Source organism: Saimiri boliviensis, chromosome 21 (assembly GCF_048565385.1).
Source record: "Saimiri boliviensis isolate mSaiBol1 chromosome 21, mSaiBol1.pri, whole genome shotgun sequence".
In the NCBI taxonomy this organism is placed as follows: Eukaryota; Metazoa; Chordata; class Mammalia; order Primates; family Cebidae; genus Saimiri; species Saimiri boliviensis.
Genome location: NC_133469.1, coordinates 24,376,625 through 24,388,946, shown reverse-complemented (window position 1 = coordinate 24,388,946; position 12,322 = coordinate 24,376,625). Strand labels below are relative to the sequence as shown.

Below are 12,322 nucleotides of genomic sequence, written 5' to 3'. Positions count from 1 at the left end.
CGTTTCCAGAGACTACTTGATGTGTGATGACATCATTGCTCTAACAGCTAATGGGACATATGCTTGGGATTCTCTTTCTCTCTGTGTGTCTCTTTTTTTAAGAACAGGGCCTCACTGTGTTGCCCAAGTTGGTTTACAGTGGCATAGTTGTAGCTCACTGTAACCTTGGACTCCTGGGTTCAAGAGATCCTCTTGCCTCAGCCTTCTGAGTAGCTAGTACTACAGGACACCACCAGAACTGGCTAATTTTTGTTTTATTTTATTTGTAGAGTCAGGGTCTGGCTGTGTTGCCCAGGCTGGTCTTGAATTTTTGGACTCAAGTGATCCTCCCACCTTGACTTCTCAAAGTACTGGGATTATAGGCATGAGCCACTGCACCTGGCCTCTGTATTTTTTTAAGATTTTTTTTTTTTTTTGGTAAAATACGCATAATATACGATTTACCACTTTCAAGTGCAGAATTTGGTGGCTTTAAGAACATTCAGCATGTTCTACAGCCAGCACCACTACCCATTTCCAGAACTTTTTGTATCATCCCAAACAGAAATTCTATGCTTTTTAAACAATAACTCCCCAATTCCCCTCCTCACAGCCTTTGGCAACTGCTAATCAATTTTCTGTCTGTATAGATTTGTCTATTCTAGGCATTTTATACCGTTGGAATCATGCAGCATGTATTTGGTGTCTGGCTTATTTCACTTAGCATTTTGTTTTCGCAGTTCATCTGTGTGATAGCATGTGTCAGTATTTCATTTCTTTTTTAAATTGTGGTATATTTATAACAAATTACCTTTTTATCTTTTTTTTTTTTTTTTTTTTTTCTGAGATGAAATCTCACTCTGTCGTCTGGCTGGAGTACAGTGGCATGATCTCAGCTCACTGCAACCTCTGCCTCCCAGTTTTTTAAGCAATTCTCCTGCCTCGGCCTCCCGAGTAGCTGGGACTACAGGCGAGTGCCACCACACCCAGCTAATTATTGTATTTTTAGTAGAGATGGGTTTTCGCCATGTTGGCCAGGATGGTCTTGATCTCTTGACCTTGTGATCTGCCTGCCTTGGCTCTTTTTTTTTTTTTTTTTAAAGAGACAGGGTCTCACTGTGTTACCAAGGCTAGAGTGCAGTGGTGCAATCGTAACTCTCTACAGCCTTGACCTCCAGGGCTCAAGCAATCTAGGATCATAGGTACATGCCACCATGTCTGGCAGATTTTCTGTTATTTTGTGTGGAGATGAGGTCTCACTGTGTTGCCCAGGCTGGTCTCAAACTCTTGGCTTCAAGCAGTCTTCCTGTTGCAGCCTCCCAAAGTTCTGGGATTACAGGCATGAGCCATCATGCCTGGCCCCATTTTTTTTTTTTTTTTTTTTTTTTTGAGACGAAGTCTTACTCTGTCTCCAGGCTGGAGTGCAGCGGTGTGATCTTGGCTTGCTGCAACCTCTGTCTCCCAGGTTCAAGCGATCCTTCTGCCTCAGCCTCCCAAGTAGCTGGGACTACAAGCATGCGCCACCATCCCCAGCTAATTTTTTGTATTTTTAGTAGAGATGGGGTTTCACCATGTTGGCCGGGATGATCTCTATCTCTTGACCTTGTGATCCACCTGCCTTGGCCTCCCAGAGTGCTGGGATTAGAGGTGTCAGCCAATGCAGCTGGCGCCATTTTAACCATTTTTAAGTGTACAGTTAATTCAGCGGCACTAAGAACATTTAGAATGTTATGCAACAAGAACCACTACCCACTTTCAGAACTTTTTTGTCATTCCAAACAGAAACTCTATTATCCATTAGACAACGACTCCCTGTTTTCCTCACCGCTATCCCCTGGCAGCCACCATTCTACTTTCCATCTTTATGAAATTGACTACTCTGTACCTGTTGTGAGTAAAATCACATGTTATTTGCCATTTTGTGTCTGTCTTCTTTCACTTAGCATAATGTTGTCCGGGTTCATTCATGTTGTAGCATGTGTCAGAATTTTCTTCCTTTTTTGGCTGATGGCTGATCACGTTCACTTTTGTTTTTCCTTTTTCTTTTTTTTTTTTTTTTTTTTTTGAGATGGTCTCACTCTGTCACCCAAGCTGGAGTATAGTGGCACACTCTCAGCTCACGGCAACCTCTGCCTCTTGGGTTCAAACTATTCTCGTGCCTCAGCCTCCCGAGTAGCTGGGATTATAGGTGCGTGCCACCACGCACAGCTAATTTTTGTATTTAGTAGAGACTGGATTTCACTATATGGACTAGGCTGTCCTTGAGCTCCTGGCCTCAAGCGATCCACCTGCCTCTGCCTCCCAAAGTTCTAGGATTACAGACAAGCATGGTGGCTCACCATGCCTAGCCTACATTCACTTTTTTCCTTTTTTTTTTGAAACAGTTTTGCTGTTGTTGCCCAGGCTAGAGTGCAATTGTGTGGTCTCAGCTCACTGCAGCCTCCGCCTCCCTGGTTCAAGTGATTCTCCTGCCTCAGCAGGAGTTTCACTTGAAGTTTCTTTCATGAGTTTTAATAGATGCTTAAACATTTAGGATTATGTGCTCTTGAATCAATCCCTTTATCATTATTAAATGACCTTCTTTATTCCTTGTAACATTTGCACTGAAGTCTACCTTGTGTGATGTTAATACACTCCAGCTATCTTTTCTTGAGACAGGGTCTCTCCGGTTGACCAGGTCGTAGTGCAGTGGCACCATTACATCTCACTGCAGCTTCAACATCCCAGGCTCAGGAGATTCTCTCACCTCAGCCTTTTGAGTACCTGGGACTACAGGCATTCATTCCAATACCCAACAAATTTTTTGTATTTTTAGAGTAATGGGATTTCTCCATGTTGCTCAGGCTGGTTTCCGGGGCTCAAGTGATCAGTGTGTGTCGGCCTCCCAAAATGCTGAGACTATGGGGACTGCAGGAATGAGCCACTGTATCTGGCCTTCCAGCTATCCTTTGATTCATGTTAACATGGTATATGTATATTTTGTCTTTTTCTTTTCTTTTTTTTTTCTTTTTTTTTTTTTTTGAGACGGAGTTTCGCTCTTGTTACCCAGGCTGGAGTGCGATGGCGCGATCTCAGCTCACTGCAACCTCTGCCTCCTGGGTTCAAACAATTCTCCTGCCTCAGCCTCCTGAGTAGCTGGGATTACAGGCACGCGCCACCATACCCAGCTAATTTTTTGTATTTTTAGTAGAGACGGGGTTTCACCATGTTGACCAGGATGGTCTCGATCTCTCGACCTCGTGATCCACCTGCCTCGGCCTCCCAAAGTGCTGGGATTACAGGCTTGAGCCACTGTGCCCAGCCTTTTTTTTTTTTTTTTTTTTTTTTTTTGAGACGGAGTTTCGCTCTTGTTACCCAGGCTGGAGTGCAATGGCGCGATCTTGGCTCACCGCAACCTCTGCCTCCTGGGTTCGGGCAATTCTCCTGCCTCAGCCTCCTGAGTAGCTTGGATTACAGGCACGCGCCACCACGCCCAGCTACTTTTTTGTATTTTTAGTAGAGACGGGGTTTCACCATGTTGACCAGGGTGGTCTCGATCTCTTGACCTTATGATCCACCCGCCTCGGCCTACCAAAGTGCTGGGATTACAGGCTTGAGCCACCGCGCCCGGCCTTTTTTTTTTTTTTTTTTTTTTTTGAGACGGAGTTTCACTCTTGTTACCCAGGCTGGAGTGCAATGGCGCGATCTCGGCTCACCGCAACCTCCTGGGTTCAGGCAATTCTCCTGCCTCAGCCTCCTGAGAAGCTGGGATTACAGGCACACGCCACCATGCCCAGCTTATTTTTTGTATTTTTAGTAGAGACGGGGTTTCACCATGTTGACCAGGATGGTCTCGATCTCTTGACCTCGTGATCCACCCGCCTCGGCCTCCCAAAGTGCTGGGATTACAGGTTTGAGCCACCGCGCCCGGCCGGAAAAAATGTATTCGGATTTTTTTTTTTTTTTTTTTTTTGAGACAGAGTGTTTCACTCTTGTTGCCCAGGCTGGAGTGCAATGGCGCGATCTCGGCTCACCGCAACCTCCGCCTCCTGGGTTCAGGCAGTTCTCCTGCCTCAGCCTCCTGAGTAGCTGGGATTACAGGCACGCGCCACCATGCCCAGCTAATTTTTTGTATTTTTAGTAGAGACGGGGTTTCACCATGTTGACCAGGATGGTCTCGATCTCTTGACCTCGTGATCCACCCGCCTCGGCCTCCCAGAGTGCTGGGATTACAGGCTTGAGCCACCGCGCCCGGCCCTTTTTTTTTTTTAAGACGGGGTTTCACCATGTTGGTCAGGCTGGTCTTGAACTCCCGACCTCAGGTGATCTGTCCGCCTTGGCCTCCAAAGTGCTTGTATTACAAGTGTGAGCCACCACACCCGGTCAACATGGTATATTTTTTACCATTTTTTTCTGTTGTTTATGTCCTATATAAAATGAGTTTCTTTTAGGCAATACTTAGTTGTATCTTGATTTTTTTCCCTATGTGACAAATTCTGCCTTTCATTTGTAGCATTCAGATCACTCCATATGCTTACTGATGAGGCAAGTTTAATTAAAATCTACCATGTTACCATTTGTTTTCTATTTGTATCATCTATTTGTCTCCTTTTTTTTCTTTTGGATTTATGTTTATGTTTATGTTGGCTTATTTGCTGTAACTCTTGTGTTATTTTAGTGGGATTCATCATTAACTTATCACAGACTACCTTCAAGTGATAGAGCACTTTACCTGTAGTATGAGAACCTTAAAACAGTGTGCTTCTGTTTCTCTCTTCCCAGCTTTGGTACTATTATTTATTTTTTTTATTTTTATTTTTTTTGAGACGGAGTTTTGCTCTTGTTACCCAGGCTGGAGTGCAATGGAGCGATCTCGGCTCACCGCAACCTCCGCCTCCTGGTTTCTGGCAATTCTCCTGCCTCAGCCTCCTGAGTAGCTGGGATTACAGGCATGCGCCACCATGCCCAGTTAATTTTTTGTATTTTTAGTAGAGACGGGGTTTCACCATGTTGACCAGGATCGTCTCGATCTCTTGACCTCATGATCCACCCACCTCGGCCTCCCAAAGTGCTGGGATTACAGGCGTGAGCCACCGCGCCTGGCTTGGTGCTATTATTGTCAAAATTTTACTTCTGTATATGTTATAAACTCTACAATATAGTATCTGTGTTTTTGCTTTACATAATTGTAGGTGAACAGCTTTTTCTTTCAGAACTTTAAAATGTCACCTGTCTTCTAGACTGTGTTGTTTGTAGTGAGAAATCTGCTGTCATTTTGATTTTTGTTTTTCAATGCATAATGTCTTGTTTTACTCTGTCCTTTTAAGATTTTATCACGTATTTTAAGCAATTCAATTCCAGTGTGACTTCGAGTTGTATTCTTTATATTTCTGGTGCTTGGGGTTGATTGAGCTACTTGGATTTGTGGGTTTATAGTTTTCATGTAATTGGGAAATTCTTCCCATTGTTTCTTCAGATATTTTGTCCGGTCCCCCATGTGTTAGGGTGTGCACATTTTTTCCTGTATTTCTTTCATTCTGTGTTTTAGGTCAAAGCATTTCTGTTGTTATATCTTCAAGTTGCTATTAATGTTTTGCAGTGTATTTTTCATCTCAAGTGTTACAGATTTTTTTTAAATTTTTTTATGTTTTTGAGATGGAGTCTTGCTCTCTCACCCAGGATGGAGTGCAATGGTGCAATCTTGGCTCACTGCAACCTCTGCCTCCCACGTTCAAGCAATTCTCCTGCCTCAGCCTCCCAAGTAGCTGGGATTACAGGCACTCACCACCACGCTCAGCTAATTTTTGTATTTTTAATAGAGACGGGATTTCCCCATGTTGGCCAGTATGGTCTTAATCTCTTGACCTCGTGACCCACCCGCCTCAGCCTCCCAAATTGCTGGGATTACAATTGTGAGCCAGCACGCCCAGCCAAATGTTAACAGTTTTTATCTCTAGGTAGTAGGTTCTTAAAGGGCCAGGCATTAAATGTTTTCAGCTTTGCAGGCCATATAGTCTGTCCGGCAGCTACTCTGCTAGATAATACATATTATCTCTCATACATATCTCTGCTGCTAGATAATACATATTTGTGGCTGTATTCTGATAAAACTTGATTTTAAAAACAGGTGGGGGCCAGGCACAGTGGTACATGCCCGTAATCCTGGCATTTTGGGAGGCTGAGGCAGAAGAATCACTTGACATCAGGAGTTCGAGACCAGCCTGGCCAACATGATAAAACCCTGTCTCTACTAAAAATATAAAAATTAGCCAGGCATGGTGGTGCATGCTTTTAATTCCAGCTACTCAGGAGGCTGAGGCATGAGGATCGCTTGAACCCAGAAGGTGAACGTTGCAGTGAGCTGAGATCACACCACTGGCACTCCAGCCTGAGCGACAGAGTGAGACTTTGTCTCAAAAATAAATGAATACATACATACATTAAATAAACAAACAAACAGATGGGAAGAGATGGATCTGGCCCATGGGCTGTGTGTGGTTTGCTGACCTAATGGCCTCTCACCCTTTGGTTCCACAGAGCTGCGGTGCAACCCTGGGCAGTTTGCCTGCCGCAGTGGCACCATCCAGTGCATCCCCCTCCCTTGGCAGTGTGACGGCTGGGCGACTTGCGAGGATGAGAGCGATGAAGCCAACTGTCCAGGTGAGTATGTCGAGTAGGCTGGGTACACACCACCTCGTCTCTTTGTTGTGGCTAGGTAACTGTGCCTCTTGTGAGGGATGAAGGTGTGTGCTGTCTCAACACATTGGAAAGTTAGTTTGAGCTGACCCCTTTCCTCTCTCTGTCTCTGAAATAGGTGCCCAACCTAGGCAGATGCCAGAACTTGCAAGATGGCAGGGCTATGGGTAGGCATGTGAGATGCCCAGGAGGCCACACTTGAGGCACTGCCCTCCCTGGACTTGCATGATCTTGAGTGTGAACGCCTCCTGAGGGGTGGCACCCTGGCCACCTCTCTGACCTCATCTGCATCCTGGCTCTGGATGTGGGTGCCTCTTGATCCTGAGTGTGCTCTTTTAGACTGGCTTTGGCACGCCCTCCCTTCCTGCTCACTCATTCCGCAGAAACTTTGCATTCGAGGGTTCTCTCCTGGTCATGTGTAGCCTCCTAGAGATGTATGGAGAGGCCACAAAAAGGCTAAATGGGAGAACCAGGTTCTTCACCTGGTTTCTGCCCCAGCACCCTCAAGGAATACAGTGCACCCCACGAATAACAGTGTTCACTGTATCCGTTGTTCTCAACTTGGGTTGAGTGGGAGGTGTAGTGAATATGTGTGCATGTGTGTGTGAATGTGTGAGACATACATATACATGTATCCACAAATTTGTTGAAGACGAGGTGGTGCTGATAAAGCCACTAAGGGGAAGGTGTGTCTTATTCCAGCTTGAGAATCACAGGCCTACAGGCTTTGGCTAGGCATGCAAACTCCTTCAGAAGCTGGTTTAGGACTGCTTCACCAACCTTCTTAATCACTACTTCCCTTCAGTGGCTCAGCTGGGCTGTTTCCTGTGCCCACCCCCATTAATAATCTCCTAGATGCATGCTTCCTTTATATTTTCCTGGAATTCCTTTGCTGTTTCTGTATAGACAAGCCCTGCCATCATTCAGGGTGCAGCTAAAATGCTACCCCAGTGGGAGAATATCTGTGGTCTCTCTTTTTATCAATTAGTTTCTTCCAGTCTTCCATCTATCTGTCTTACAGCATCAGAACCATTGGTAATTCTTACCATTCCTGGTGCCAAGGCTTGATTTTTCCATCCAGACCATGAGCTCCCAGAGGGCAGAGACCTTTCTCCTTCCTTAGTGGGACTTGGCCTAGGACATGAAAGGTGTACGATAATTCCTATAGGCGTAGTACTGAAGGAAAACCAATTCATTCCAACCAGGGTATTAGGTAGGGCATTAGGGTGACATTTGAACTTGGAGTAGTTGTTTGAGAGGGGTTTCAAAATAAGAAGCAGAGATGGAGACCAGCTTGGCCAACATGGTGAAACCTGTTTCTAATAAAAATACAAAAATTAGCTAGGCATGGTGGTGCACACCTGTAATCCCAGCTACTCAGGAGGGTGAGGCATGAGAATTGCTTGAACCTGTGAGGCAGAGGTTGCAGTGAGCCAAGATTGTGCCACTGCACTTTATCCTGGGCTACAGAATGAGACTGTCTCAAAGGGAGAAAAAAGGCCAGGCGCAGTGGCTCATGCCTATAATCCCAACACTTCGGGCAGCTGAAGCAGGCAGGATCTCTTGAGGTCAGGAGTTTCGGACCAGCCAGGACAACATCGTGAAACCCCATCTCTACTAAAAATACAAAAATTAGCTGGATGTGGTAGTGGGCAGCTGTAATCCCAGCTACTTGGGAGACTGAGGCAGGAGAATCACTTGAACCCAGGAAGTGGAGGTTACAGTGAAATAAGATCACGCCACTGCACTACAGCCTAGGTGACAGAGAGATCCTGTCTCAAAAAAAAAAAAAAAAAAGAATGCTGTTTAGAGGAGACTCCTCCTGATTGTCCCTGGAGCCCATTCTTCATCAGATTATGCATGTCTCTGGTGGAGGTGTTTGCCTTCCCAAATGGGGGTTTTGATGGTATTGGCCCAGTCAGGAGTCTCTGGGACAACCCTTTGTTTGGGAGCCTTTCTGGTGGATCCTTGGGTCAAAACCCAGGGAAAGTGGATTCCCAGTGGGCTTCCCAGCGCTTGGGCTGCTGAAGTTCCCTGGATGGTTAGCCTGGGGACAACCATGTGATCAGGAGTGAGAGCCTCCCCTTGTCTGACTCATAGAGTGGGACCTTATATCCAGCCTCTTGGAGAATTCCTGAAGAGGGAACCAGATGATTCTTGGTTTGCTTTCAAATGAAAGCGGAGCTTATTTGCTGTTCTCAAAGTGCCATTTGGCTTTGCTTTTGTGGTTTTTGTAATAACTGTCTTGTTACACATGCTAAACACAGTAGTATCCACACTCATAGTTGCCATCTTGTTCATCTTTTCATTCTCTAAAGACTTGGTAAAGGCAAAGAGTAGGTTCGATTTCCCATTTGGACCACCTAGCCTGACATGAGGAGACATCAACTTTGCACTTAAGTATTGGCTTGAAGCTACACAGGTTGCTATATGTTTTCCCTAGATAGAAAAAATCTCATAGAAGCCAAGAGTTAGGAGTGGTGGCCTGCACCAGGACCAAGCAGTGAAGGCTTGACAATGAGGACCCATGCGTGCAAACCCATTGAGGCCCAGTAGGGCCCTAGAAGCATTCCAGGTGGGCTGAGGAGGCCACTGTCCTGGCAGGGCTTACCTTGCTTCTCCTTGACTCATAGTCCTATGACTGTCGTTGTATAATGCTGTGTCACAGTCTGGAGGGTGAGCAGATTGATTTTTAATTGTTCTTAAAGTTGGAATTCTGGGCAAACTTAAGTTATAAAAATGTACAAAGACTATATAATACATATTTTCTTACTTCTCTGAATTAATAACTGCTAAAATCTTGTGATTTTTTTTTTTAGTGTATTTTAAAAGAATTTTTTAAAAATCATGGATATAGAGTCAAGTCCTCATTGACACTCTCCCTTCCTTCAGCCCTCCCCCACCAAAAAGGAAACTCTTTGTGTTTGTGGGAGGAGTAGAGAGTTAGCTAATAACCACCTTTGCTCAAAAACTGTGACCTTCCTTTGTATGGGGAGAATTTCAGTAACCCTTTGGGAAGTTCTGTCCATTCTCAGTCAAGTTACTTTTGAAGGTAGACTTCAGGACTTCTGGAACTACCATATGAAGTTACTTCATTGCCCTGCCAAAAGGGAGTACAAATGTGTAAAACTAAAGGGACAAGAAAAGGGGAAAGATGTAACAGTCGATCAGTAATTTCTGCATGTTTTTGAAAGAGGGAAATGGGTGGCCTGTGAGGTACAGCCTGGGCGTTCTGTACCTTCCCACTTCCTTCTGGGCTTGTCCCTCGGTTTCAGAGGCTGGAATGCTAGAGCAGTAGCACTCAGACCCCTGGTCAGCAGGCTTCGGTGTGTCCTTTGCCCTATGACATGTGTCTTGGGAAATGTGGCGAGTGGAAGGGAAGTGGAACCTTTCTCCCTTGGGCCATGGCGTGTGGGGCAGGCGTGCATGGGCTTAGAACAAGGTGAGTTTTTGCAGTGGCTTCTGCCTTACCCCACTGGCCAGCTGTCTCAGGGCTGCAGAGCTGCTGAGATATTGACAGCAGATTTTTGCAGTTTTTTAACCTATGGATGGCAGTAGTAGCTTCCTGACTTGACGATGACTGTAAGGATTAGATGGAAGACTAGAAGTAGCCCACTTTACTTTTGCTCACACTGTAGCCTTGCCAGTTGTTTTGAAAGCACCTATTTTCTGTATGAAACCCTTTGTGTTTGAAATGTCTTAGCATGGTTTTTGTTTCCCCAGTGGAACCAACTTTGATATAAATGTGAATTAACAAAAGATATGTAAAATTTTTGAGGGACAAAAATTTGCAACTTTATTAAGAGGTATTAAAGAAGACAAATAGAGGCAAAATGTTCTTGCCTAGGAAGACTGAATATTTTTAAAACTTCTTGGCCAGGCGCGGTGGCTCAAGCCAGCACTTTGGGAGGCCGAGGCGGGTGGATCATGAGGTCAAGAGATCGAGACCATCCTGGTCAACATGGTGAAACCCTGTCTCTACTAAAAATACAAAAAATTAGCTGGGCATGGTGGCGTGTGCGTGTAATCCTAGCAACTCAGGAGGCTGAGGCAGGAGAATTGCCTGAACCCAGGAGGCGGAGGTTGCGGTGAGCCGAGATCGCGCCATTGCACTCCAGCCTGGATAACAAGAGCGAAACTCCGTCTGAAAAGAAAAAAAAAAACTTCTCATATTGTTCTGTGGATTTGCTGCCTCTGTAAAGCTTCTAGAGTTTTATGTGAAAGTCAGTAAGTCGATTTTAAAATGTTGAGGAGAATTTAGTCCTAGTATTGTGAGATCATTGTGAAGAAGAAAATAAGGAGGGAGCACTTGCCTTACCTGTTTCAAGACTTACCTTAAAATTGGCTCAGGGAAACCCAAGTTAGCCTGTGAGACAAGCTGTCAGAAACAGACCCGAGAAGCTTGAAGTCCAGAGGTGGAATCACATATCACTGCATAAAGGACGACTCTTCAAACACAGTGTTGTGACAGTCGGAGAAAGATGGAGTTGGATCCCTAACTCACAACATACAGGAAATTCAGTTTTGGATAAATTACAATGTAGGAGACTATCTTTAAGACTTTGATGGGGAAGTGTGCCAGATTCTTTTTTTTTCTGAGACAAGGTCTGGCTCTGTTGCCCAGGCTAGAGTGCAGTGACGTGTTCTTGGCTCACTGCAACCTCTGCTTCCTGGGCTCCAGCCATCCTCCTACCTCAGTCTCCCAAGTAGCTAGGACTACAAGCATGTACCACCATGCCCAGCTAATTTGTGTGTGTGTGTGTGTGTGTGTGTGTAGTTCGGGTTTCACCGTATTACCCAGGCTGGTCTCTAACTCATGAGCTCTAGCAGTCTGCCTGCTTCGGCTTCCCAAAGGGTTAGGATTATGCAGGTATGAGCCATTGCGCCCAGTCACCTTTTTCCTTTTCTTTTCTTTTCTTTTTTTTTTTTTTTTTTTTTTGGGAGATGGGAGGGAGATGGAGTTTCACTCTGTTGCCCAAGCTGAAGTGCAGTGTCCTGATATCAGCTCACTGCAATCTCCACCTCCTGGGTTTAAGTGATTCTCCTGCCTCAGCCTCCCAGGTAGCTGGGATTACAGGCGTGTGCCAAGACGCCTGGCTAATTTTTGTATTTTTAGTAGAGGTGGGGTTTCGCCATGTTGTCCAGGCTGGTCTTGAACTCCTGACCTCAGATGATCTGCCTGACTCTGCCTCCCAGAGTATTGGGATTACAGGTATAAGCCACCACACCCAGCCTCTGGCCACCTTTTTCTTAATCACAGAAAATGTTCACTCTAAAATAAAAAATGACCAAATTTGCTAGATTAAAATTAAGATATCTCATTTATTAAATGACACCAATAGGCCAGGTGTGATGGCCCATGCCAGGAATCTCAATGCTCTGGGAGGCCGAGGTGGCAGATTGCTAGAGTCCAAGAGTTCAAGACCAGCCTGGGCAACATGGTGAAATCCTGTCTCTATGAAAAAAAAAAAAGAAAGAAAAAATTAATCAGGTGTGGTGGTGCACACTTGTAGTCCCAGCTCCTCAGTAGGCTGAAGTAGGAAGAATCACCTGAGTCCCTGAGGTTGAGGCTGCAGTGAGCCGAGATTATACCACTGGGCATAAGAGTGGGACCCTGTCTAAAAAATAAAAATTAAAAAATCACCAGTGGCGAAAAAGTTCATGTTTA

The 12,322-nt window shown here is 45.1% G+C and overlaps 1 protein-coding gene across 3 annotated transcripts in view; it reads left to right on the top strand.

Moving 5' to 3' along the window:
- DGCR2 (DiGeorge syndrome critical region gene 2) overlaps positions 1 to 12,322 on the top strand; it is a 79,158-nt gene that overhangs the window by 21,234 nt on the left and 45,602 nt on the right. For all 3 annotated transcript variants that reach the window (XM_003942658.3, XM_074391110.1, XM_074391109.1), the window contains exon 2: positions 6,496 to 6,618. In XM_003942658.3, the coding sequence (XP_003942707.1) occupies positions 6,496 to 6,618 (123 nt within the window). The remainder of the gene's footprint in view (positions 1 to 6,495; positions 6,619 to 12,322) is intronic.